This window comes from Pleurodeles waltl, chromosome 5 (genome assembly GCF_031143425.1).
Source record: "Pleurodeles waltl isolate 20211129_DDA chromosome 5, aPleWal1.hap1.20221129, whole genome shotgun sequence".
In the NCBI taxonomy this organism is placed as follows: domain Eukaryota; kingdom Metazoa; phylum Chordata; class Amphibia; order Caudata; family Salamandridae; genus Pleurodeles; species Pleurodeles waltl.
Window position 1 is genome coordinate 779,904,592 of NC_090444.1, and position 27,288 is coordinate 779,931,879.

Consider the following 27,288-nt stretch of genomic DNA (forward strand, 5'->3'; position numbering starts at 1 on the left):
AGATTCATTTTGCATCAGTAATGGAAAATCACTTGTTTATTCTGTTCCCTCTGACCTGAATTCTTTTCCTCAGATGTTAATTTGATGTGGAATGTATTAAAGGCAAGAAACATGTTTTAGAATCAACAATGTTGCTTTATTTGTTCCAGTTGTCAAACAAACAGGAAATTTGTAGTTCTCAGGTAAAATGTATTAGTTTTGTTCATTGTTTGTCATGATAAAGGATCTCAAGTAACAAATAACTAGAACATATACTATTTTGTTAGAAGTGTGTGAAATAATACAGATGACAATGCATTTTTGCTGAAAAGGTTCATAATAGTTGCAAAGTCAATGGTGCCATCTGCACCCATTGGATGCTGAATCTGATGTCTGAAGTGCACCCACCTGAAGGACAAATGAATAGATCGTGCATACTTCTAATTAGCGAGGAACTCTGAAACTCAAGTCAGTCTCTTTTGAAGGGTCTTGAGTTAGTTCTTTTTGAAGTTAGTCCAAGTTAGTTCCACTCCTGCTTCAAGGTTGTTCAAACTCTATCTGAGTCTGTTTGAGTCTGCTGTCACCCTCCGATTCTTTAAGTCCCCTGATGAAGTTCCTCATCATAGTCCTAACCGCCCTATTCTGTTATGTGGTTCAGTACTAATAGGCCCAACTAATTTTGAACTGCTGATTTGTCCTATGTGCCGCCCGTGTTCTGCACTGTCCTGATACTGCTATCAACAGACGCCGGAAGAAGGTGACTGTCTTGTCTGATGAATCATTGCTGTATGCTGTCCCATGAGGAGAGGTACAACTAAATGTGGTTCCTTGTTCCCCTTTTCCATTAGGTACTTACACCAGCGTGTTTTTATAGTGAGTTATTCTAGTTAGATGTTTTTCAAAATTATTTTTGTCATTTTATTTTTGCTTTTGCCCGCATGTGTTATCCCGTTGCCACAAATGGAAGTCAAAATTTATGTAAGTGATAGGAATGGCACAGCTCTGAAACCTGAAATCTGAATGTTGAACTGTATTTTGATGATTTACTGATGCAGTGGCGTAGCGTGGGGGGTGTAGGGGGGGAAGGACCGCACTGGGCGCAACATCTGGGGGGGGCGCGCTCGCGAGTGCTAAAATCCACGGGTTAGGGGGCGCAAATTACTTGCCTTGCCCCGGGTGCTGACAACCCACGCTACGCCACTGTACTGATGTCACCATCATCTGCTTTGAATCCTAACAATAATGTGCATATTGTTTTGTTGCTAATATATGCTATTCTTTTGGAGTGTCTAACAGTATTGATGTTTATTAGGTTAAAAGTTTTCAGAAGTTTCGGTCAGCCTATGGTTTTCATGTATGTTTACAACTAAGTTTTGGGCACCATTTACACAACATTGATTTTGGGATTGTAATAAAGCTTTGAAACTTTATTCGGCTTGGAGTTTGATTAAGTGTTGAATAGTTCATGGGGTTTAATATTGTTTATAAAATAATTTCCTTGATTTGTGATTGAATGATTCTGACTATTACACTCTTTGCCAAGTCCAAAGATTCATTTGACCCCAATAGGTGAGATTGGTGATGGTGTCTCATCTGCACATTGGTGGTCTATGAACCAGTACCAAGAGGAAATTCTTCCTGGGGTCCAGCGTTCCTATATGTTCAAGTAGTCACCTTTCCCTATGCAAATCAGTTTCCACCTCCTTTAATGTATCAGTAACAGATCAGTTGTTTGCAGCCACAGTTGCGTTTGTAAACCATTGATACATAACATAGCAAATTGTAATTAGAAGCATGGGTTTGAATAAGTTTAATGCATATTAAAATTACATTTTGTATCATCAAACACTATGTTTTTGTGACTCACTTCATTGCAGTCACAAATTTACTTTGTTAATCTGGCCTTTAATCATTTTTCAACTTTTTTGCAGTGGTTGAATTTAAGCTAGATATCGCTTGTGAGAAGGGTGAATTCAAATTAAAGACCCTAGATCAGGTGTCTCCAATGAGTAGCTAGTGAGCTATTAGTAGCTCTCCAGCTACCTATATGTAGCTCTCCTGTGTGCAGCCAAGCCTACTAAATTGGAAGCTTTTGACTCGCTAAATTAATATACTTATACAAAAATGAAAAAGTGTGCATATGAGATGAAATGTATGTATTTTTAGAACTCCCAAGCTGATGATTGGAGAAAAATGGTTGTATTTCAAAAACATATTTAAAGAGGATATTTGAAAGACAAATCATTTAATTTTGGGCAAACCTATTACTACTATTATTATCTTGGTGCTGGGGACATTGCAGCTATGATCTTCGTGTACTTCCCATGAAAAGACATTTCAAAGTGACACATTTCTTTTTTATGTTACTGCTAGAAACCCTGCCTGCCCCCCAGAGGTGATCACTGCTGTTAATCCTGTAGATGGTGGCCATTAAAGTAATCTTGTATATGGTCACTATCACAACACTACACTACTAACATTAGTTGCTCAGGATGATTTTGATTGATCATAAGTAGCTCCTAATGAAGAAAAGGTTGGAGATCCCTGACCTCGATAGATCTTTAATAATAGAACCTAGTGTAATACCTATTCTATCCCACGTTACTGAGGATTGTTTTCATTTTACTCTAGAAAAAGCAATGTTAATTAAGGTCTGGGTTATATAGAAAGGAGCTATCCCATGGCAAATAATCTCAGTCAAAATTGCATGCCTTCACAATCGGAATAAAAAACAAAGCAATATGAGAGAAAACTAGGGGTCTAGCAAGATATTATGAAATAGGCAGAAACCACAACAATATAACTGTTAAGTTAATCTGTTTAAGCCTTGCAAAAGGGACATTACCAACAGTGTTAAATAATGTCACTCTCGATAGACAGGAAGTCAGTAAGATAACATTTGTAAATGTAGAAAGAGCTGTATCTTTTCAAGCATAGAAAACTAGAGTGTACAGGTCACATAAATGAGTCTTTGTATAAGGAAAGAGTCTCATGAAGTCTACACACAGAAATGAAGGAACCCTTCTTTGAACACATTCATATGTGTTTAAAAGAGGAGCAAAGAGTGTGCAAAACTCATTTAGATGCCTGGCTGTAAAAGCTTAATATCCCAGGTCTGATGCCTGATCAATTTGAGTGGCTGGAAAAATATTTATCACCTTCTAAAAACACTGAAGTGATTCAAGTGGTGACAACTGGTAAGGCTGCGGACCAGATGACCTTTCAGCACAACCTTATAACCACTTATAAGCAATGTCATTCTATCCTAACTGATTTTTAATGATATCTGGTGCATGGCTCAGACACCCAATTGTTTTGTTAGAGGCTATTATATGCCTAATATTGAAGTTAGGAAAGATTAATTATTCTATGAAAATGACTGCCCTATCACTTTGTTGAATATTGATCATAAGTTGTTTGTCACTTAGAGATTACAAACGGTTTTGCACCTGCTAGCTCATCCTGATCAGAATGGTTTCATTAAGAGCAAATATTCAATTGTGATTTTATGGAGTCTATAATAGCATCAACAGATGTCACCACAGTTTACTATATCTGTCCATAATGTCAATTTGATAAAAGAGTTTCAGAAGGTTCATTGAGTTTGTCAGGCTGGGTTACAGAGCTGAATTTATTACTACAGTGCAGGCATTGCATTAGGAATAAGGTACCCCTGCATTCATTGCAAGGAAATTGCAAGTCTCTGCAGAGTTCCATATTAGCTAGAGGTCCGAGGCAGAAAGTTCCTTTATAAGGTCATGGAATTCCAATGTTACTTGCATTATCCTTATCATGTACTCCAGGGGGCACTTTATCCCATATAATACATAGTCACTTTTCAAATAAACCACTTAAAACCTTGCTGGACAGCACTTTCATATGAAAAAGTGAGCATGTTTGCAAACATAGAGAATAAAAATAAAACCTCTAGTGCAAAATTAAACACACCAAAATCCTGCTTGGTATTTTTTGCAAATAGATATTCGAAACTGTCCAATACAAGTCAGTTTAAAAAAAAAAGCTGCAGTAGCCCTTAATATGTAGAAACATGAAAAAACATTCTAACTTTTCACTATCTAAGGAGTGTAAAAATATGTGTATTCTCTCCCGTTGTCATTGTAAACTAATACAATAAAGCAGAAGATAGAAAAGCAATGTTCTGTTTGTTGCTTTAAACAGCGAATTTAATTACGCTGTGTGTTCTGATCTGCTTTTCACCTTGGCTGCTGGTAGCAAGCGTTGTGACATCAGAACTCGAGTGTAGTAACCTTAAAATCGTCTTATCTTTACAATCAGTGACTTGGTGCATCACAAGTCACCGATTATAAAGAAATTAGGGCCACATCTATGAACCTTTGGAATTGCTATTTCCTAATTGTGATTCCATGCGAATAAAGGAAAATGGGATGCGTTTGAAAAGCAAAAACTGAAAAATGTCAGTTTCACTTTTTAAGAGTAGGCAGTGGTCTGTGGTACCCCTTCTCGTTTGGGAATAGGTTATCACCAATTTGAAATTGGTGTTAACTGCAATTGTTTTCATAGTCACAAAACAATCATACATCCCACTGCAGCTCGCAATTAGGAGTATATGCACTTGGCACGCCACTGCCTAAGTACGACTCACAAACCTATTTTACGATTTGGTAAATAAATTACCAAAGCGCAAAATAGCATTTGTACATAACAAAATGTTTTTTTGTGTGCACAAATGGCTCAATTTTGCATATTGGACCATTTGTGCACAGAAAAAAGCTTTGTACTTCTGGCCCTTGGTGACTGCCAATTATACAGGGATTACAGAATCCCATGTATTATATAATAATTGCACAGTGAGAGCACTGGGTAATTTTTATTTCACACATGAAAATCCACTTAGAAAGAGAAACTGTCTCGATCTATTTTCAATGTACATACGAAATCTCTATCATGTAAAATTAGTAGGATATACGTCTGTATACAGTAGATATGTAAAGAAAGTTGTATCATCTGCAGAAGATTAAGCCTTTATATAGTCTTGAAGCCAGCATCCCTAAGCAAAAGGTGTTTATTGAAGAATTTTCACACACCTGCACTGCAGGATGAACCAAAAGGAGTCGGAAACCATGTGCTGAAACTACAGCTAGAATTCTTTTACAGTGAACAACCACAAATAGAATGAATGGTCCCTGACAATTTTAAAAGGTTTACCTGATGAGATCAAAAGGATAACTGATGAACAAGGGGGGGTGATATCACACTCCCAATAATTGGAAAAAAATGTACTAAAATGTCAATTACACTTTCTTGAAAAGGTGCAATTGTTGATTAATTTTTTTTTTGGATGTAAAAAAAGATTCATGCTTGACTGGAAAAACCTTGGGGCGTGATTTAGATTTCGGCAGATGGGTTACTCCATCACAACGGTGGTAGATATCCCGCCTGTCGAAATATTAATCCTTTAGGGAATAATTGGATTTTTATTTCAGCCGACGGGATCTCTATCACCGTTGTGATGGAGTAACCCATCTGCTGAAATCTAAATCAGGATGTAAGTCTTTGAAAACGGGCTTTACTCGAAAGAACTGATGGACTAAGTCTTTGAAAAGGAGGTTTGGAGGTCTGCCAAACATTGAGTTTTACTCTTGGGCCTTAATATAAGACTGTTCTAACTTCTCATTAGAGTATTCACTGAGATGGAACTACCTGATAGCATTGCATTCATGATAACGCTAGTGCCCTGGCAGGGTTTTGTATATATATTTGCCAACCCCACGTTCTCCAAAAAGATTAGATTGGAGTACTGCTAAACACATTTGGGAAATCCTAATATTCTTCCAGGTCTCCTGTTATAATGTCTATCACGGTAGCATTACTGCAAGAAAGATCAACATTGTAGAATTTAGGACAGCACAAAACACAAATCATACAGGTCCCGTTGCCATATGATGCTAATAAGGGATTGAGGTAAGAGGTCACCCCAAGTGAGATCTTGCAATGTTTAAATAGTATCAGCTTGTAAAATGATTAAAAGGAGCACAGGCTGAGGAATCGCCAGCATGCATCTCTGTATTTGAGACAGAAATGAACAGGGGAACATCCACAGAAAAGAGATGTCACAGTAGTACAAATTACTTGAAAACGTTTCAGAGAACAAAATGGGCCAGTTGGATGTCATCTGGAAGGAAAGCTTGCGTAAGCTAGTAGGGATACATATATAGTATTGGCTAGCTAAACTAAAAAGACGTTATGTTTTTTAACCACCTTAATATTTTAATTGTCTCTAAAGAAAATATCCAAGATACTATCAATTTCACTGATGTAGTGCCCCAAATGTGGTTTGGAAGATGCTGACAACTTACATATTATTAATTGCTGCTCAGATCTTCAACAATATCGTTCTTCAATGGGTAAAGCAGTATGTGAAATATTCAGGAAATACGTTTTGGGTGGTTGAAGTGTTAATTATTGTTAGGGAACTATGAGAAAATACTAACTTTGAGAAGACAGAATGTGAATTAGTATTCTAGAAAATACTGCTGATAAAGACTCAGTATTTATCATAAGATGGAGTGATGTTTTTTCTTTTCAACATCTGTAAGTCTCTTGACTGGATCAGGGCAATAATTAAACATCCATTGTGAACCACTAAGGACCTTGTGGCGTAAGTGGTTTCTGCAAAACCGTCTGCCAACCCACTGAAAAAGAATCCATTTATAGGCCAATCATTTGTACTTTGTATTTGGGCAACATCAGCACGAAACAAAAATGTATGCTTACCTTTAGCAGAAGGAATGGCAGCCTTTTCTTTTGTAGGTGTTGCAGGAGGTGGTGGTGGTGGTGGGGTTGTTGCTTCTTTTATTCCTGTATATCAAAATAAAGTTGTGCAAAATAAGCTGTAAGTATTAAGTGACAATGTTTTAGGGATGCAATGAAACTGTAATTATTACAGTGAAAACAACACATCATTCAAGTGCTACTTATAGTAGTTTCCCTAGGCCCCATAATAGAAATCCCGTTTCTGCGTAAAATGGGATTAAGAAATACATACAAATTAGGGCTCAGAGCAAGGCAGCACAGGGGAGAATTTTCCTAGGAGGGTGGGTGGATGGTGACGGGACTGTTGTATACTTGCCCTGGCATGCTGCAGGTTTTGGGTGTATCTGGCCTTTGTTCCTTTCTACAGACCCAGTCTTATCCTTGTAGAGATTTCACCACACATGTATCTGCAGCAAAGTAAACAATATCCATTGTCTCCAGGCTTAGAGCTATGAGCTTTGGAGACAACAAAATATTAAGAAAGACTTAGGTGGGATTCCCCCAAAGTTAACACTGAGGAGATAAAAGAGCACTTGTAATGATGGCCTTAATGTACTTAGCTTTCAAAACTGATTGCCACTCAAAACAAGTAAGCAGCTTGAGACAGGGGGTAGATGCTGCTCACTTTTAATTGCTAATCAGTAAGTGGCAGAATTAAATGCTAGATCTTTGGAACAGGGAGAAATTCTACTTTATGCGGGAGTGACAAGACACTTTCATGTGAAGGGAGGCTTGCACCGCACCCTATCAACCTTTTGGGAGAAATAGTTTGAATATTTATATCTAGCATTGCGCTGCATCAGCAGCGTGTCCTTCAGTTCTAGTGTGTTTTATCACCACATTTGCCTTTTTTGGAACTTCATTGGCCAAACTAAAAAAATGCTCTATGGATTGTTTGGAGTGAACTAATGCCACTTGTACTTTGGCACTAACGGTGGGGAGCCTGGTCTGTATTGGCTGCATTACATCCCTTTTGTAAGTGTATACGGAGGCCATCATGTACTTTGAATGTTATCACAAAGTATATGTGTTAGAATATGCATTTTTAACAACAGAAGTGTCAAGAAAAATGAACATCCATCTTCATTTTACTGTTTACTCCTTGTGTGCATTTCATCCTAACACCCATATTCCATTATTTTACTGGAGAATAACATTATTCTGTGCCTCCCCATTCTACTCCCATATTTTTGTTTCAATCATTTGTTTGATTTCTCATCAGATTCTCTTGTTTCTCTCCTTTTCCCTTTTGTAATTCTTGAAAGCACTCCATTCTTTCATGCACCTTCTCTGTCTCTTTACATGTAACTCTCTTGAGCTTTCAACTCGCCTCTCATCTATTTCCCAGTCTTCCTTCCAGCTTTTTCCTTCTCAGTAGGAATTGGGTCATAAGAAAGGATGGCCCCAATCAACTTAACAAACACAATCTGGTTAGGCAAAAACATATTTCTGCAAACACTGGTAGTTAAAAGACAAGCAGCAGGCAATCTCTTGGGAAGAATTTGTGTTAAGCTGAAACACCAACAATTTTCAAATAAAAAAGAAAAGTTCCAAACCAAATTAGAAAAATGGAGTAAAATGTTTACTGCAAGAAAGTACCAAGAAAGGATAAGAGGAACCAGATCTTAATTTTAAAGTTTTAGGCCAAAAGTGCCAAGGAAACATAAAGGGCCATTGAAAAAGTAACAGTTCTCCATTCACTGGGTCCTAGGCATTAATGCAGGCTTACACAGTGAAGCAGAGGTTGGGTGCATCAAGATGGTCATCTCAGTCAAAAGTTTTACCTTCTAATTTAGGGCCTGATTACGACCTTGGCAGATGGGATACTCCGTCATAAATGTGACGGATATCACGCCTGCCGTTTTGCAAGTTCCATAGGATATAATGGAATTTGTAATATGGTGGATGGGATATCTGTCACATTTGTGACAGAGTATCCCAGGATATCCCATCCACCAAGGTCATAATCAGACCCTAAGTCTCCAAAATTTAAGTGACATTTTTCAACAAGTCAAGTTCCAAGCTGTGGTCAGAGAGTGTCCCTGAATGTGAGAATGTTGTTGAGATCTTCTTAAAACTGTTTATATATATGCCAAAGGAACTGAGCTAGACAAAACTGTATTTCCTAGCCACCAGTTGCTTCACAAGACATAGATTTGCTGCCTTGACCTAGTCAAGATTTTGTCTTCAGGCTTAAGTTTCAATTTACTAATTTGTTTATGCAATACAACATCCACAAATGATGCCATACATGTGCAAGGAAGAGAACACAGTACAGACAAATATCTACTTAAGATAGGTGTTTGGCTGGTGTCACATTCCCAACCAGGGCACAAAGAGGCTGTTGTGCCTCTCATAAACTTCATAGGATTTGCACCGAAAGGATTTCCAGTGCAATTTCATATGCCTAGTCAAAGGCAGAAGAATCACACGCTCTGAATGTGCTGTACTCTGCAACACACACGTAATGCGTGTGTCATTTTGAGGAATGAGCACTTTCCTCCCATCAACTTCTGCTTCAAGGAGGTATGGGCTGTAATGCTATCTTAGTAGATTGCACTTTGTTTCGAAATCTATGAGCATTTTTGTTTATTCAACCAAGAAAGATTTTGGAAATGCTCTTTTGATACAAAGCTGGCGTTTTTTTCTTTGAAAAGGGTGTCTTTCTTGTACAAAACACTGTTTGCACTGGGTAATATATTGTATGGTGAAAATGCTAATCACTTTGTATCATTCTGCATAAGTGTACAGCCTCAGTGTGAGAAAACAGGGCTGATTGCAGAGGCCCCATAACTTTTTGCCCCCATTTTCCACTTTTTGCTGGTGTTTTCCTGACTTTAAAGGTGCCCTGGGTACTGCTAACCAGTCCCAGGGCCTGTGCTCTGTGTAAAATGGATGTGCAAATTAGGCTAATTATAATTGACTAAGTTAACCTACCTATAAGTCCCTAGTATATGGTAGGGCATGTAGGTTTAGGGACCACAGCATAGGTGGTGCATACCTAGGTGCATTGCTGAGGTGCCCAGTGTCATTTTAAAAGCAAGCCTGCCTTGCTGGCTGCTTTTAAATTAAAGTTATATGCAAATTCGACTTTGGAATTAAAGGTACTTCCAAAGTCTTAAACTACCTTATTTTTACATATAAGTCACCCCTAAGGTGTGCCCTATGTGCCCCTAGGGCTGGGTGCCATGTAACTATAAGCAGGGACTTTATAAAAATAGATTTATAAGCCCTGGTGAGGTAAAAACAGCCAAATTCGTTTTTCCCTCATTGAAGTAAATGGCCTTCATAGGCTAGAATGGGCAGACTTTATTTTAAATTTTAAAGTCTCCTTAAATGTTACATACCAAGAATTTGGTATCAAATTGATTGTTGTAATAAATCCCACAACTTCCAGTTGTTGGATTTAATATAACTTGTCCAGGTAAAAAGTTTAGACTTTACCTAAAAAGTTGCCAATTTCAGCTCTGCATTGTTTTTGCTGCTGTGCTCTGATTGGCCAGCCTGCAGCAGCTTCTGCCAGGCTGCCTTGATGAGGTGTGAAGTGGCCAGACTTCACACAAAGGAATGTGCTTGGGGGAGAGAATCTCCCCTCAGCAGATGGTGAGGCAGGAAGGGGGAGGGCTGCCAAACTGGTCTTCAAAGGAAGAGAAGGACATTTGCAGCACCCAGCAACACCCCCACATCCTGCAACCCCAGACAGCTAGGTGCCCCCTTGATTAGATTAGGAGAGGGCAGGAGAGGGGTGTGTTTATGATTTTTAGCCACACCAGTGGGTGGGCTCAGCCAGATGTAACCTCCAAAAATCAGATTCATCCATGTTGGATTTTTAGAGACTGTTGCCTTCTGGGATGGATTTTTGCCACACTTCCCAGGAAGTGGTCATCACAGGGGGACGACCCTGTCCCTGATTGGAGAACCAGGGCCCCCCTGCTTTTCACCCAGGAGCAAGGATAAAACTGGCAGACCTGCACCCACACCTCAGATCCCCTCCAGAATTCAACAAGAAAGGAACTAAAGAAGAAGAAGGACTGCCCTGCTGGACCCCTGGCCTGCACCTGGACCCTGCACTCAGAAGGACTGCACCAGCTGCACACTTGGGCTTCACACAAGAAGGACTTTGCCTGGCTTCAACTGGTTCAAGGAGGGACTCCCTGTTTGCTACAGGTGAAAAATTGCTAAACCAGAGTCCCCTGCACCAACTCCTGAAGAAAGCGACCAGCTGACCAGTGTCCAGTGGCCAAAAAGGAGTTTGCGCCAGGTGCATTCTGGGAGTTGAAGTCTGCAGCCCCCAAGGACCATCACAGAACTTCTGGACCCTTGGGGTGAGCTGTGGACCCCAAAAGAACCTTAAAAGAACATCTGGGTGAAGCTCCAGAAGTTTGGAAAAGATTTGAGAATTTTTGGAAAAAAGCTCCAGAGAGGGACCGACCCGCTGCGGAAATTCTAGCCGGCTTGCCTCAACCGTGACCCGGCCTGACTTCGTGGTTCGTCCCGGTAAAGAAAAACATCCAAAAAAGAGACTAAGGGGGTTATTCTAACTTTGGAGGAGGTGTTAATCCGTCCCAAAAGTGACGGAAAAGTGACGGATTTACCACCAGCCGTATTACGAGTCCATTATATCCTATGGAACTCGTAAAACGGCTGGTGGTATATCCGTCACTTTACCGTCACTTTTGGGACGGATTAACACTCCTCCAAAGTTAGAATAACCCCCTAAGTCCGAACGTAAAAAGTTGACCGGGACCTCCCAGCCATCGTATCCGAGAAGGGCTCCATGGACGTCGGATCAAGATCCAGGTTTACCCCGGTCGAAGGATTTTCATCTCGAAAAAACGACTAAGTCCGAAGGTAAAAGTCTCCACCGAGGAAACCCACATTGCGTATCCGGACAAGGGCTCCAGGAGGTCGGATTCAACTGGCAGGTTCGTCCCGGTGAAGAAAAACTTCAAAATAAAGACTAAGTCAGAAGGTAACTTTTTAACCGAGGCCTCCCGCGACCTGTAGCCGAGCAGGGCTCCATCGCGGTCGGCCTGAAAGTTTGACTTTGCCCCGGTCGAGGTGCAACCAGATGACCCGATTGGCGCTTTTTGTTTCTAAGCGCTAGAAAAGTAATAATTCTTTAAAAATTCATATCTCCGGTTCCCCTGAACCGATTTTAATCGTTTTTGTGTCATTTTAAAGATAAAAATATAAACTATTTTTATAAATTGGTTTTGGATTTTTAAACTGTTTCCTGTGTTTTATTTAATTACTGTTTTGTGATATTTGAATGCTTTACACTTTGTCTCCTAAGTTAAGCCTTGACGCTCGTTGCCAAGCTACCAAGGGTTGAGCTGGGATTAATTTACTGAGACCTAACTGTACCTAGGTGGAGGTTAGTGGCTTGTTGCTAGGTGTAGGTACCTACCTGCCCTACCAATAACCCATTTTCCAACATAATTGGAAGCAGCGACGGGATCCTGTACTTGTGTTCAATATCACGTTACAGTTTTGAGTAAAACAAATTAAAAATCCTTTAAATTGTCCTAGTGCAATTTTTTTTATTTTTTTATTTGGATTTATTTCAATTATTGAATTTTTGTAATTTTTCTAAATTCTTGTTTCCAATTTTTGAAAAAAGTTTTTGTTGACACAAAACTAGGGAACCATGGAGCTTGATCTGGCTAGCCTACCCACACTGACAGTAGTCCAGCTTAGGGGGTTGTGTATTGAAAGAGGGTTGCCTGCAACCACTGATCTCAGGAAGCAAATCCTGATCACATCCCTGACAGCATGGGCTGAGGCCCAGGAGGTAGAGTCAGAGGAAGCTCCAGAGGAGGGAGAAAAAGGGGAAGATGCTAACTCTAACCACTCAGGGGAGGGAAGGCATCTGAGCCTAAGTGAGGAAGAGGAAGAACGGTCCTCAGTAGATACAGTCACTAGGGGCAGACCCAAAGCTAGTGGTAGGAAGGGGGTCCCTTCAGGAGGAGAGAACCCATCCATCAGAGAAAGAGAGCTGGAGGCCCAGCTAGCATACATAGCTTTGGAAGCAGAGAAGCTGGCCCTAGAAAAGAAAAAGTGGGCATACAAAGAGACAAGAGATGGAAGCAGCGATAAAGAAGCTGAGGTGTCCATGGGTGGGGGAGTTTGCCCCAGGTTACCCAAGGGGGTAGTTCCTGCTTATGTAGAGGGGGATGACATAGATAAGTGGCTGGGGGCCTTTGAGAGGGCACTCCAAATGAGAAGGGTTAGGCCTCAATACTGGGGTTCCCTTTTGTGGGAGTTGGTCCCCAACTCAGGGAGAGATAGGCTTGTGACCTTAAGGGGGGAGGAGGCAGATTCATACCCTAGTATGAAGAGGTGCTTAGCCAAGAAGTTTTGTCTGACCCCAGATGAATATAGAATGAAGTTCAGGGACACCCAGAAGGTCAGTACCCAGTCTTGGGTTGACTTTGTGGACATTTCACTAAAGGCACTAGAGGGCTGGATTATTGGTAACAAAGTAGATACTTATGAGGGGTTATACAATCTGATCATGAGAGAGCACATCTTGACCAATTGTACCCAAGAAAGGTTACGCCAGCATCTAGTGGACTCTAAGCAGACCAACCCTAGAGAGCTAGGGGAGGCAGCTGATGAGTGGTTGAGAACCAGGGTGGTTGTCAAGTCCCAGGGGGGAGACTCCAAGAAGGGGGGGACAGGTCCCCAAAAACCTAAGGAGGGAGGTGGTAAGCCCACCACAGAGACTCCCTCTGTACCCCAGAACCCTAAGAAGGAGGAGAGTAAATCCCACTCCCACTCTGACATGCTGAGACAGGGAGACCCAGGGTTAAAAAAGCTCTTGGACAGTAGGGCTTGCTTTGACTGTCAGCAGACAGGTCACTTCAGAGGAGATGCAGCCTGTCCAAAGAAGGTGGTTAGCACTGGGCTGTCCAGTGTAGCCATAGAGGAGGATTCCTCAGATGATGAAGTCCTCCTAGCATTGTGCTGGGAGACAGGACCAGATGGTAAGCTGGTGATCCCTGAGGGTGGGAGTAGGCACTTCCACCACATTCAAGTGAATGGGATCCCTACCACTGGCCTGAGAGACACCTGTGCCAGTCACACTATAGTGAGTGACCGGTTAGTGACCCCAGACATGTATGTCCCAGGAAAGACAAAGAAAGTCAGGATAGCCACAGGGGAGGTCACCTCCAAACCTGTAGCAATAGTGCCCCTAGAGAGGGAGGGTATCCTTGACTGGATTAGGGTGGTAGTCAGGGCTGACCTTCCCCTAGATTGTATCCTGGGCAATGACCTCCCAGAGGTGAGTCTGGTCACAGATGGGGTGGTCGCCCAAGGCGCCCCCCCAACCCAAAGTCCTGGGGAGTCAGTCCCTACAGTTAGGAGACAGGGGTCCCCAAGAAAAGGAAAGAAGAAAAGGAAGGGTAGACCACTCTTAAAGAGAGTTCCAGGGAGCCAAGGGCCTTCTGCCCCAGTAAGGGGGGAGCCCAGAGATGGCACTGGTGAGGCCTCACCTGACCCCAAGGAAGTCCTGAGTAGTCATGCAGCTGTCCAGATGCAAGGAGTTGCCCCTGCACTGACAGAAGGGAGAGTGGAAGGAGGGTGTCTGCCACAGGAGGTGGTAGCCCCCCACTCTAGACAGCAAGAGGGGTGCCAGGACCCCAAAGATGCCCCTAAAGCAGCTCAGCCACCTGTCAGTGGAGAGCTTAGGGTGTGGTTCTGGGTACTGACAGCTGTCAGTAGCCTCTGCTGGGTGCTAGCCTTCCAGGCAGCACTGTACTTGGCCTGGGAGGCAGACCCCAGGGCCAATAGCAAAGTAGGCCCCCTGACCCTATTGGTCATGGTGGGGTTGCTCAAGTGTTGGGTGACCTCTTTGGGTAAGCTAGGTGTTGCCCTAGCAAAGTTTGGAGTAGGGGAGGTGGGCACCTCACTACCCAAGTTGGCAGAGAGAAAGGAAGAAGACCCCCCTAGAGGGAAGTTTCAGTTTGAGTTGGGTCCTTTTACTGTTGGGATGGCTTCAATACCCAGAGGGAGTGACCCTGACAGGGGGATGTAAGGCAGAGTAGGCCCTGCAAAGGGACAGACAGTTTTCTTCACTGTCTTCCTCGCCTAACAAGCCAGGAAGACTCTCCCAGGGTTGGGCTGGGGGGGGGGTTGTGTGAGAAAACAGGGCTGATTGCAGAGGCCCCATAACTTTTTGCCCCCATTTTCCACTTTTTGCTGGTGTTTTCCTGACTTTAAAGGTGCCCTGGGTACTGCTAACCAGTCCCAGGGCCTGTGCTCTGTGTAAAATGGATGTGCAAATTAGGCTAATTATAATTGACTAAGTTAACCTACCTATAAGTCCCTAGTATATGGTACGGCATGTAGGTTTAGGGACCACAGCATAGGTGGTGCACACCTAGGTGCATTGCTGAGGTGCCCAGTGTCATTTTAAAAGCAAGCCTGCCTTGCTGGCTGCTTTTAAATTAAAGTTATATGCAAATTCGACTTTGGAATTAAAGGTACTTCCAAAGTCTTAAACTACCTTATTTTTACATATAAGTCACCCCTAAGGTGTGCCCTATGTGCCCCTAAGGCTGGGTGCCATGTAACTATAAGCAGGGACTTTATAAAAATAGATTTATAAGCCCTGGTGAGGTAAAAAACAGCCAAATTCGTTTTTCCCTCATTGAAGTAAATGGCCTTCATAGGCTAGAATGGGCAGACTTTATTTAAAATTTTAAAGTCTCCTTAAATGTTACATACCAAGAATTTGGTATCAAATTGATTGTTGTAATAAATCCCACAACTTCCAGTTGTTGGATTTAATATAACTTGTCCAGGTAAAAAGTTTAGACTTTACCTAAAAAGTTGCCAATTTCCGCTCTGCATTGTTTTTGCTGCTGTGCTCTGATTGGCCAGCCTGCAGCAGCTTCTGCCAGGCTGCCTTGATGAGGTGTGAAGTGGCCAGACTTCACACAAAGGAATGTGCTTGGGGGAGAGAATCTCCCCTCAGCAGATGGTGAGGCAGGAAGGGGGAGGGCTGCCAAACTGGTCTTCAAAGGCAGAGAAGGACATTTGCAGCACCCAGCAACACCCCCACATCCTGCAACCCCAGACAGCTAGGTGCCCCCTTGATTAGATTAGGAGAGGGCAGGAGAGGGGTGTGTTTATGATTTTTAGCCACACCAGTGGGTGGGCTCAGCCAGATGTAACCTCCAAAAATCAGATTCATCCATGTTGGATTTTTAGAGACTGTTGCCTTCTGGGATGGATTTTTGCCACACTTCCCAGGAAGTGGTCATCACAGGGGGACGACCCTGTCCCTGATTGGAGAACCAGGGCCCCCCTGCTTTTCACCCAGGAGCAAGGATAAAACTGGCAGACCTGCACCCACACCTCAGATCCCCTCCAGAATTCAACAAGAAAGGAACTAAAGAAGAAGAAGGACTGCCCTGCTGGACCCCTGGCCTGCACCTGGACCCTGCACTCAGAAGGACTGCACCAGCTGCACACTTAGGCTTCACCACAAGAAGGACTTTGCCTGGCTTCAACTGGTTCAAGGAGGGACTCCCTGTTTGCTACAGGTGAAAAATTGCTAAACCACAGTCCCCTGCACCAACTCCTGAAGAAAGCGACCAGCTGACCACTGTCCAGTTTCCAAAAAGGAGTTTGCGCCAGGTGCATTCTGGGAGTTGAAGTCTGCACCCCCCAAGGACCATCACAGAACTTCTGGACCCTTGGGGTGAGCTGTGGACCCCAAAAGAACCTTAAAAGAACATCTGGGTGAAGCTCCAGAAGTTTGGAAAAGATTTGAGAATTTTTGGAAAAAAGCTCCAGAGAGGGACCGACCCGCTGCGGAAATTCTAGCCGGCTTGCCTCAACCGCGACCCGGCCTGACTTCGTGGTTCGTCCCGGTAAAGAAAAACATCCAAAAAAGAGACTAAGGGGGTTATTCTAACTTTGGAGGAGGTGTTAATCCGTCCCAAAAGTGACGGAAAAGTGACAGATTTACCACCAGCCGTATTACGAGTCCATTATATCCTATGGAACTCGTAAAACGGCTGGTGGTATATCCGTCACTTTACCGTCACTTTTGGGACGGATTAACACTCCTCCAAAGTTAGAATAACCCCCTAAGTCCGAACGTAAAAAGTTGACCGGGACCTCCCAGCCATCGTATCCGAGAAGGGCTCCATGGACGTCGGATCAAGATCCAGGTTTACCCCGGTCGAAGGATTTTCATCTCGAAAAAACGACTAAGTCCGAAGGTAAAAGTCTCCACTGAGGAAACCCACATCGCGTATCCGGACAAGGGCTCCAGGAGGTCGGATTCAACTGGCAGGTTCGTCCCGGTGAAGAAAAACTTCAAAATAAAGACTAAGTCAGAAGGTAACTTTTTAACCGAGGCCTCCCGCGACCTGTAGCCGAGCAGGGCTCCATCGCGGTCGGCCTGAAAGTTTGACTTTGCCCCGGTCGAGGTGCAACCAGATGACCCGATTGGCGCTTTTTGTTTCTAAGCGCTAGAAAAGTAATAATTCTTTAAAAATTCATATCTCCGGTTCCCCTGAACCGATTTTAATCGTTTTTGTGTCATTTTAAAGATAAAAATATAAACTATTTTTATAAAATGGTTTTGGATTTTTAAACTGTTTCCTGTGTTTTATTTAATTACTGTTTTGTGATATTTGAATGCTTTACACTTTGTCTCCTAAGTTAAGCCTTGACGCTCGTTGCCAAGCTACCAAGGGTTGAGCTGGGATTAATTTACTGAGACCTAACTGTACCTAGGTGGAGGTTAGTGGCTTGTTGCTAGGTGTAGGTACCTACCTGCCCTACCAATAACCCATTTTCCAACACTCAGTAAATCTGGGCCTTAGTCAATTTTTGGGGTCTTAACATCCTCCAGTCAGACAAGTTAGAAGCTATAGCCAGACAGGGATTCAGGAGGTCAGATACCAATCCACAGCATTCCACTAAATTAGTTTTCAGCACAGAAGAAAAGCTCAGAGTGGAATGAACATAATTTCCTTGCTAACCATATGTGAGACTTCCCTGGGTAAAGACTCAACAATTTATTCTGGTCCTTCCTGGGTTTGACAAAATGGCTGGTTCTACTTTTCTCTAACTGGTGGGAAAATTTGTTCCGCTCAGTCTTAGCCCCCAGGTCATTAGGGCAGAATGCCATGCACTAGATCTCTCTCCAGCTAGGGCTCCTGCAGAGTCCTGTCCTCTATGATAAGGTGTCTCTTGTTGGAGCCAGCAGACATTCTGCTCTTTTTATCACTGGAGCTGGCCAATAAGTGATCAACCATTTGGCTCGTGAAGAGCACTTCCAGTCCTGGGGAAGCCTTCAGAAGGCAGTAGCCCTTGAATTCTCCTCTACATGTCTGTTTTCTTCCAGCAGGAACCTCTTCACTTATAATTTTCAAAGGTCCAAGAATATTCTGTAGCTGTTGTAGGGAGTTGCCAGTCTTTTTTCATGCCAGTCTTTTTCTTTGCACCTGCAAGCTTCTTATCCATACTATGCCTGCCCCCTTTTGCACCACTTTCTCTTTGCCTCAATGTAAAATTACCTAGGAGTCGTTGTTACAAGATGGCACAATACATCTCCCACTATGCTGGCCTCTCTCCAGCTCTCTATCCCCCCCCTTATTCAGATAAGTTCTCCACTGACCTGCCACAGTCAGAACTGTCTCTCCCCTCTCCTGGGTTGGAGTCAAAAGATCTAAAATGTCCTTGAAATGAATGGAAGGAGACAAAGTCAGCCTTATTTGGGATCAGAAAATCAGAAGCAGAAGTTTTAAGGCTGCCATTTGTTCTGACAGCTCTCCTAGACCCCTCTCACAATGACCCATCCTTAAATAGTGGTCAATAGTTATTCTAGCCTGTTCTCCCAGAACTCAAAACTAGGCTTTTTTGCTTCTGAGTCAGAGTTGCTATCTCTCTTAGTCAAGTACTTGTATTACAGCCCTGGAGGTCTTAAGTGTAGCAGAATTGATCCTTAGCAACATTTGCTTTATGTAGCTCAAAGTACTTGTTGGACTTTTTTGCTTACGCAGGGTCAACCCCAATCTTTTTGCCTCCTGCCTCTTATTTTTTCTGGCCTGTTGCTGTTGTCTTTTGAACTCTGAGCACTTTACCACTGCTAACCAGTGCTTAAGTGCATATGCTCTCTGTGTAAATTGTAATGTTGATTGGTTTATTCATGATTGGCATATTTGATTTACTAGTAAGTCCCTAGAAGGTGCACTAGAGGTGTCAGGGCCTGTAAACCAAATGCTACTGGTGGGCCTGCAGCACTGGTTGTGCCACCCACATAAGTAGCTCTGTAATCATGTCTCAGACATGCCACTGCAGTGTCTGTGTGTGCAGTTTTAACTGTAAATTCGTCTTGGCAAGTGTACACACTTGCCAGGCCTAAACCTTCCCTTTTCTTACATGTAAGGCACCACTAAGGTAGGCCCTAAGTAGCCCCAAGGGAAGGGTGCAGTGTATGGTTAAGGTAGGACATATAGTAATGTGTTTGATATGTCCTGACAGTGAAATATTGCTAAATTTGTTTTTCACTGTTGCAAGGCCTGTCCCTCTCATAGGTTAACATGGGGGCTACCTTTAAATCTGATCAAAGTGTAGATTCCCTTTGGGAGCGGATGGACATGTGTAGTTTGGGGTCTCTGAGCTCACAATTTAAAAATACATCTTTTAGTAAAGTTGATTTTAAGATTATGCGTTGAAAATGCCACTTTTAGAAAGTGAGCATTTTTTGCTTATACCATTTCTGTGACTCTGCCTGTTTGTGGATTCCCTCTCTGGGTCAGTTTGACACTTGGGCTGGTTGCATCCCACACTAGACAGTGACACAAAAGGAGCTGGGGTGTAGTCTGCATTTCCTGATGAGCCATCTGTGCTAGGAGGGAGGGGAGGAGTGGTCCCTTACACCTGAAAGGGCTGTGCCTGTCCTCATACAATGCAGGCTCCGACCCCCTGGTGAGTGTCTGGGGCCTGGCCTGGGCAAGGCAGGATTTTGCATTCAAAAGAGACTTTACTTTGAAGTAGGCCTACTTCAAAGGAGAAATTGCGTATAGGAAGGGCACCCAAAACCACAGACTTTAGAACACTTCTGGAAACAAGAGGAACCTCTGCCTGGAGAAGAGCTGAAGAGCTGAGGAGAAGTGCTGCCCTACCTGTGACTGTGCTTTGTGGAGCTATCCTGCAGTTGCTGCTTCTGCCAGAGTAAGAGGGCAAAGACTGGACTTTGTGTGCTTTCCATCTTGTGAAGAAATCTCCAAGGGCTTGATTTAGAGCTTGCCTCCTGTTGTTTGAAGTCTCAGGGACAGCAAAGACTTCTTTCTGCCAGCAACTGGAGTCTCTGGAGAGACTCCTGCTCTGACAAGTGGTACCCTATCCAGTCCCTGGGCCCTTGAAAGGAAAGCTGGTGGAAGTCCAAGGAAATCGACTTCGGACCGACGCCGCTGCTGAATCCGGTGACGCCGCCTGCAACCGACTCTGTGACCTTCGCTGGAACGCGCCGACTTTCGCAGGCCCGACGCCGCTGCAGCCCCGCTCAAGTCTGTGACTCTGTGGAAGTCGCCGCACCACGTCGTGACCAACGCTGCTCGAAGTGCGCAGATTCAAAGTTTCACACAGACGCCGCGATCCCCGACTTCACGCATCGACTTGTTTTCACTCTTCACCAAAGGTACTGTACTTGGGGGTCTACGCGACTCCATGTCCGACGCTGCTGGTGTCAGCTTGTTGGGAACGACTCCGTCACGACGCCGTGTTAACACCTCATCGAAGCATTTTTTGTTTCTAAACGCTATTTTTGAATTTCATCTTTAAAAATTCATAACTTGACTTGTGTATGTCGGCTTTTGTCATTTTGGTCTTGTTTTGTTTAGATAAATATTTCCTATTTTTCTAAACTGGTGTTGTGTCATTTTGTAGTGTTTTCATTCAGTTACTGTGTGTGTTGGTACAAATACCTTACACCTAGCACTCTGAAGTTAAGCTTACTGCTCTGCCAAGCTACCAAGGGGGTAATCAGGGGTTAGCTGAGGGTTTACCCTGACTAGAGGGAGGGTCCTTGCTTGAACAGGGGGTAACCTGACTGTCAACCAAAAGCCCCATTTCTAACAGGACGTTTTTATAAAGTTTTTTTTTTACTAAAGGTATCACAAATCTCACTTCATTATTAATTCAATTTAATTCAATTTTTAAAAACAAGAGGAAAAGGCTTTGAATTGCTGTTATGCTCTCAATCACTGTGAGGGCACACTTCTTCAATACCACTTTTTATGCGCCAGGCACCCTGTGTAACCGGCCTAAAAGCAATTATTGAGGAGTGACTTATTATTATATTAAAATCAGTTTTCCTACATGGCAAAGACACTTTCCTTGCCATCGGTTACTGCCTTTAAACTGACGCCCAAGAAGAACACAGTGGTGCACCTGGCAGCTATATATTTTGCCATATATGTAGGTTTTGTTAATTATGCTGCAGCGCATGTATGAGATTTAAGTCCCATGTCATTGGTTCATTTTCTGCATCATCCACTGTTGCGTTAACGGAAAGGTAAATATAATTTTAGGGCCAGGACATGTGAACTGTGACGCTAAATACTAGCGTCACACTGCATAGACTCATACAGCAGAATTATGTTTCAGAAAATATTGAATATCTGTGTTTTACCATGTGCTTCTCCCCCAACCACGATTCAAAACAGAAAAACTTGTGATTTATTTATTTTTGGTTTATTTACCGATTCAATTTGGTGAATAAAAAAAGTGCTAATGTCATTTTGTAGGTTGGTGCATCTGTGGGTTGTATGCCTACAAAATGACACAGCGCTGTGTCAGTGTGTCTTTTTTGTATTCTTTAGCAGTGCGGCACAGTACTGGAAATGCTTAGCATAGCTATATATCAATGGCAAAGCCAAAAGCTCCCAAAGGCGACACCTCTTGGCTTTGCAAATGATTGTCATTGTGTTCTGTTGGACTGCGATCATGTTGTCTCAAATTCTCTATTATTGTGTTTGAATTTTTTCTTCACAAATTCTATTCACACTTGTATTAGATTGCCCCCTTTCAATTGTGGTCTCATGTTGCTAAGGGAATCCTGAAGTTGTTTTAGCTGGATCGCCTTTATATGGTTTTTCATTTCGGGGAGCACTTGTTCCTATTTGGATTTTACTGGGGAGGCAAAGGTTGGATGCCTTAGAACTGCAACTGCACTCCTTAGTATTCCAGATAAAGGGAGACACAACTCCATCGCTCCCACAACATCAGCGGAGGCCACATTGGAGGCTGCACCAGCACACTTGTTTAGGGCTTCTGTTGCTGGGAAGATTCTATCCAGTTCATATTAAAGATACACGCGAACACCAGTAGTACAAATTATGATAAAACCACAAGTGTCACAGGTCCTCATCTAGTATTCTGCTTGATGAAGAGTAAATTATTTGCCCCGATTTATGTAAAACCCACCCTGCTTGATAACTTACATTCAAATCTCCCTCTGGTATATTGAGGTAAACTAGCAGTAAAGGGGATTCTAAGTTTAACCAAAGAGACCTAAAACAGTCCCAGGAGACTAGCTCTAGTATTGAGCAGGAGACTGCTGCTGTAGAAATACCATGAAGGAAAATATGTAGAGTGCCTCTGGTTTCAGACTTCCTAGCTATTGAGCCAGTCCTTTCAGAAGCCCAGAGAATGTATTGAATGTACGGAACAGACACACACTGTGACAGGCTAGTATGCTCGATATAAGATGCACCCAGTGACATACTTCAATGACAAGGCTAATTAAAAGCTAATAGAAACATAGACGAGACACCTGCACCTGCTGTATCAAACACCTCGTCTGCACATTATTTCACTGTTAGGTAGGATAGGCCAGCTGTTGAGAGAGAGAAGTCCAATGTGATGTGTGTATACTGTAGTGCAAATATACCCCCAATCAAGGCCCTGCAGCTCCTTTGAAACAGACCATTTACTGATATCGGTTCTTCCGCCCAGATGCCAGAGCCCCCTACATCAGTCAATGTTTTAAAGATCTTGTTTCCTTCCAAACACAACCTCTCAAACACATATAGAAGGTAACAATCTGGAATAGCTCAGGTTATTTCAGATCCAGTCAGAGACATCCAGATACAGACCACTGATTGATTCAATCGTAAAATTGCTTAACTAGAACGTTTTTTTAAGAAATACTCAGTAAAATAATCTGAAAACGTTCCAAAGCCGAATTCTGGAATATAAAAAAATAGACCTATTTATTGATCTAATTTTTATGAACAGAATTTCGCTGTTTACCCCAGAAATATGCAAACATCTGGTAGATTCAAATGATACATCAAAATGCACAAAAATGGTTCCTTTGTGTTTTTTTTAAGCACAAGATAAACATTAACTTTTAAGTGTCTGCATTTTGCTAAAGCTGAACTCGTTAAATAAGCCAAGACTGGAATAACTGTAAAACAATTGCACTGGGACACGTGAGGAAATGAAACACATTAATGTTGTAATGCGTTTATTTTAGTTAATAACAGGTCAGAAAATTGCAGTATTCTTTAAGAGATAAATCAATGGTCTGCAATCAAAAGGTGCTGAAGATCTCGGAGTGCCCATGAAATGTAAATAAATAACGCTTACCCAAATGTGTGATTACTACTTCAAATATGAGGCTATCAAGGCGCTATGTAGGTGAACCACGTTCATGAAAATAATCAATCAATGCAGGCAATACATAAGATTAATGGCACCTAAAAAAAGAAAGATATCAAAGCATGGCCAACGCAAAGATGGCCCTTGCTAATTGTGAGAAATCAACACAGAAATACTGCACTATGGCACAAAAAAACTCAACAAATTGCAGAAAGATATTAGTTATTACAACAAGCACGTCCTTTTCCACACAGTAACGTCGATTACTACCAGCTACTTACTAAAATTACTCCGATTCTAGAAACCAACAACAGCAGCAATGATGTGTGACATCAGAGTAGAGACCGGGTACAAGCACAAGATTACTTCCCTCTAGCCCAAACCAATCGATTTCAGACCAACCGCCTCTGTTTTTTTAGGCAAAAAAAATTGCTCAGGTTGCAATGAAGGGCGAGGTGACTAAAATCACTTGGGAGAATACAAACAGGTGATAATATCCCATTCACAATCCGACAGTTTTCCTTCTGACAAAGGTAATACAGCCTTGATTTTCCATATTTCTAAATATCAGCTATTGCCAGCACAGATTTCTCCACTCTACAGAGGACTCCTTCGTGCCCGCGAAAGACATACTTTCTTCAGCATTAGAACTGAAAAGCATAAATTAATTTGCAAATGTTCTGCAATTGTTTTTACGCATGAAAGATATTGAGGACAGAAGGAAATCACGTTTATGCTCGGTGTCACTGCTGAAATTGTAGTCTTTGAGAGCACTGAACGTGGCTGAGGGCCCTTACACAACTTTGCATGAGCATCAGATTACATTACAGAAGGTCAGATTGTTTTTTTAGCATAGGGAGGTTAACTGATTTGTAGAGAAACAAAGGATGTTGAGCCACACCTGGGTTCAAAATGCTTGGCCATAGGCTACATCTCTTCTTACCACAAAAACCCTTCAGCAAAGATCAGATACACATTAAATGCAATATCAGTAAGGCTGACAAATGTTCTTCCCAGCCCAAGTAACACTAAAGCTAATAAGCCCATCGACTGTGTTACTGTGATTGGTGTTATAGACATGGTAAACTACTGTAAGGACACAAATTGTCAATTCCACATTGTTATATCAAACTACTGAATGACTTCACTGCAGAGATTGTAACTTGAGACATCAAATACCAGATGCGGGCCTGGGCTCGGATTCCTCAACAAATATAAATATAATTTCTGCGTTGTAGGATCTTCATTGATAGTGATAAACATTGGATAATTCACCACTGCTTGCATGGACCCTGGAACACGTTTATTAATTACATAGTCCTTGGAGAAATTAGCCTAGAAGACTGTTCCACATTCAAGTTAATTTCCAATGGATCCTCAGTTTAGTTTGTCAGAGAAGCCACTTTATTTCTGAATACTGGAAAAAGATTGATGACACTGAGTAACTTCTTAAAAGTATATCATCTGCCATGGAAAAAAGGTACCGTTAGCATAAAAAGCATGAAGATAAAATATCACCGACAGGCCTATGTTGAGAGAGAAGAAAAAAAGAAGCCTGTTCCTTTAGGGACCTGAGAGGCCCCTTTGTAAAAATTGGATCACTAGTTGGCAGAGGTATGCACCCTGTACAACTAGGGGCCACAATCCTAATCAGGGTAAGTCCGATACACACTATAAATTAACCTGTACTCTCTCGCACTCTGGTATCTTGGCACAGAGCAGGCAGGCTTAACTTAAGAGGCTATCTGTAAAGTATTTGTGCAACATACACAAACAGCAACACAATGATAACACCACAAAAAGTCTCCACACAGGTTTGTGAAAAATAAAGAATATTGATCTGAGTAGTACAGGACCAAAACAACAAAAATCCAATCAGTAGAAGTCAAGATATTAATTTTTAAAGATTAAATAAAAAATAATACTTAGAAGTCGAAAACGGTCAAAAGGTTACTTGAGGTCACAAGAGACTGGTGCAAATCCAAAGATCAAGATGACCACACTGAAGGGAAGGCTGGCTAAAGAACTCACAAAGGGTCCATTGAAGCAGTATCTTTGGTGGAGCAAAGCATTGACGTTTAGGGCAAGATGCATCAGTTCTGATCCCTGCAGTCAGGTCCCTTGTCGACATCAAACTCCCTTGAAGTGAATGCGATGTGTCGTCGTCGAGCCACATCGAGAGTGCAGTTGGTGGGCTGCATTGGCTGTGATTCTTCTTTCATTGAATAGCCTTTATGTCGGTGTCGGAGGAATGATGCAGCAGAATTTCACCCACACTTGAGGCGATGTGTCGGTTTTAGCAGGAATCAGCTGCAAAATCTACGTCTGCGGCCTAGGACTGGAGGGGGCACCTCAGGCAAGGGTAGGACTCACGGATGGCAGAGTACAGCAGTACCAGGAGATTTGCAGGCAGTCTTTAATGTCCCAGAAGCTGCAGAAGAACAGGACTCAAACCAGCATGCCCTTGGAGTCACTCTGAGTTCAGCAGGATGGGTTTCAGCAGGGCAGAGATCAGCAGGCAGCAAGCAGTTCAGCAAAACAGAGAAGCAGTTCCTTAAAACACTCAGTCCAGGCAAAGTGGTAATCATTACAGCACGGCGGTCTTTACTCCAGCAGAGATCTTCTCAAGTCCAGTGATGCTCTGATTTGCTAGGGTCTAAGACCCAGTGCTTACACCCAAAATTGCCTTTGAAGTGGGGGTGACTTAAAAGCAGAGCCTTGAAGTGCACAGGTCCCCCTTTCATCCCAGCCCTTGGTCCAGAATATCATTTGGGGGTAGTCAGATCTTTGTATGGCATCAGGCAACTACCCTTTTAGATGCCCAAAGACATCATTTAGAACATCACCAGTAAATTATATTCTTACTTTTCAGGATGCTTTGATTAGAGGTGCAAACAAATTAAACATCAACATAGACACTCCCCAGCCAACAGTTTCAGTCATTCTTGTCACTCTAAAAGCGAAGCCAACCTTATTTTACCTCTACTACCAGGTCTACCAGACAATGTAGAAGAAACATTCCGCAATCTGGCTACTGTTAAAGCTGCTATGCCAGGACTGCTTAAAAAATATAAACCACCCCAGGAGATAAAGATTTTCTCAAAATGAATCCCAAACCAGATTCAATTATAGTTATGGGGTTAGAATAAAACATGCTTCTGCTCCAGAATCCACAGCTCCACCTGATGGAGAAAGTAAAAGAAAAGATGCTATGGGGAAAAAGAGTCACTCTACAGCTTCTACACTTTAAAAAATGCAAATGCAGCAGCTCTTCTTGGATGATATCACAGATAGATATGGGATAGCATGAAATCTTTTGTTATTGACCTTCCAACACAGGTTTTTTTGGAAATGATAAAATAAGGTGTATTAATGTCAATCAAATCAATTAGTGCTGTAATTGATCCAGCCAAACTCTCAGCTACTTCATTATGTCATTGAATGTCCCTGAGAAGATCATCTTAGCTTCGTTTAACCCCCCTAAAACCTGAAGGCCAGTTAAAAATTGCAAATTTGCCTTTCTCAGGTACATCACTATTTGGAGAACATGCTGAGGAGGAGATGCTCAGAATGAAAGACAAAGCTGAACACTTAAAACTGTTGGTCGAGAAGAGCAGAAAATACTTTTCAGGCAACAGTATAAAATCAAAGATAGGTGATATTACTATCAAAGGGTTCAAACCCCTAGATGGCTATACCATCAATTGAGGCAAACTCAACAACAATATCAGAGGAGGTATCAAAAAAGAAGATCCAACTGTTCAGAAACGATCCTGGGAGGCTTTTTCTTCTTTCTGTTTGTGCTGCAAAATGCAGCACACATAGAGAGAGGAAGAAACAAGGAGAAATAGTGATATTTCTTCTTTTTGCACCTCCCCT

At 42.4% G+C, this 27,288-nt stretch overlaps 1 protein-coding gene across 43 annotated transcripts in view; it reads right to left on the reverse strand.

The window, feature by feature from the left end:
* The window catches only part of TRDN (triadin), a 1,868,677-nt gene that overhangs the window by 1,130,056 nt on the left and 711,333 nt on the right, over positions 1–27,288 (reverse strand). For all 43 annotated transcript variants that reach the window (XM_069234794.1, XM_069234791.1, XM_069234779.1 and 40 more), the window contains one exon: positions 6,736–6,819. In XM_069234794.1, the coding sequence (XP_069090895.1) occupies positions 6,736–6,819 (84 nt within the window). The remainder of the gene's footprint in view (positions 1–6,735; positions 6,820–27,288) is intronic.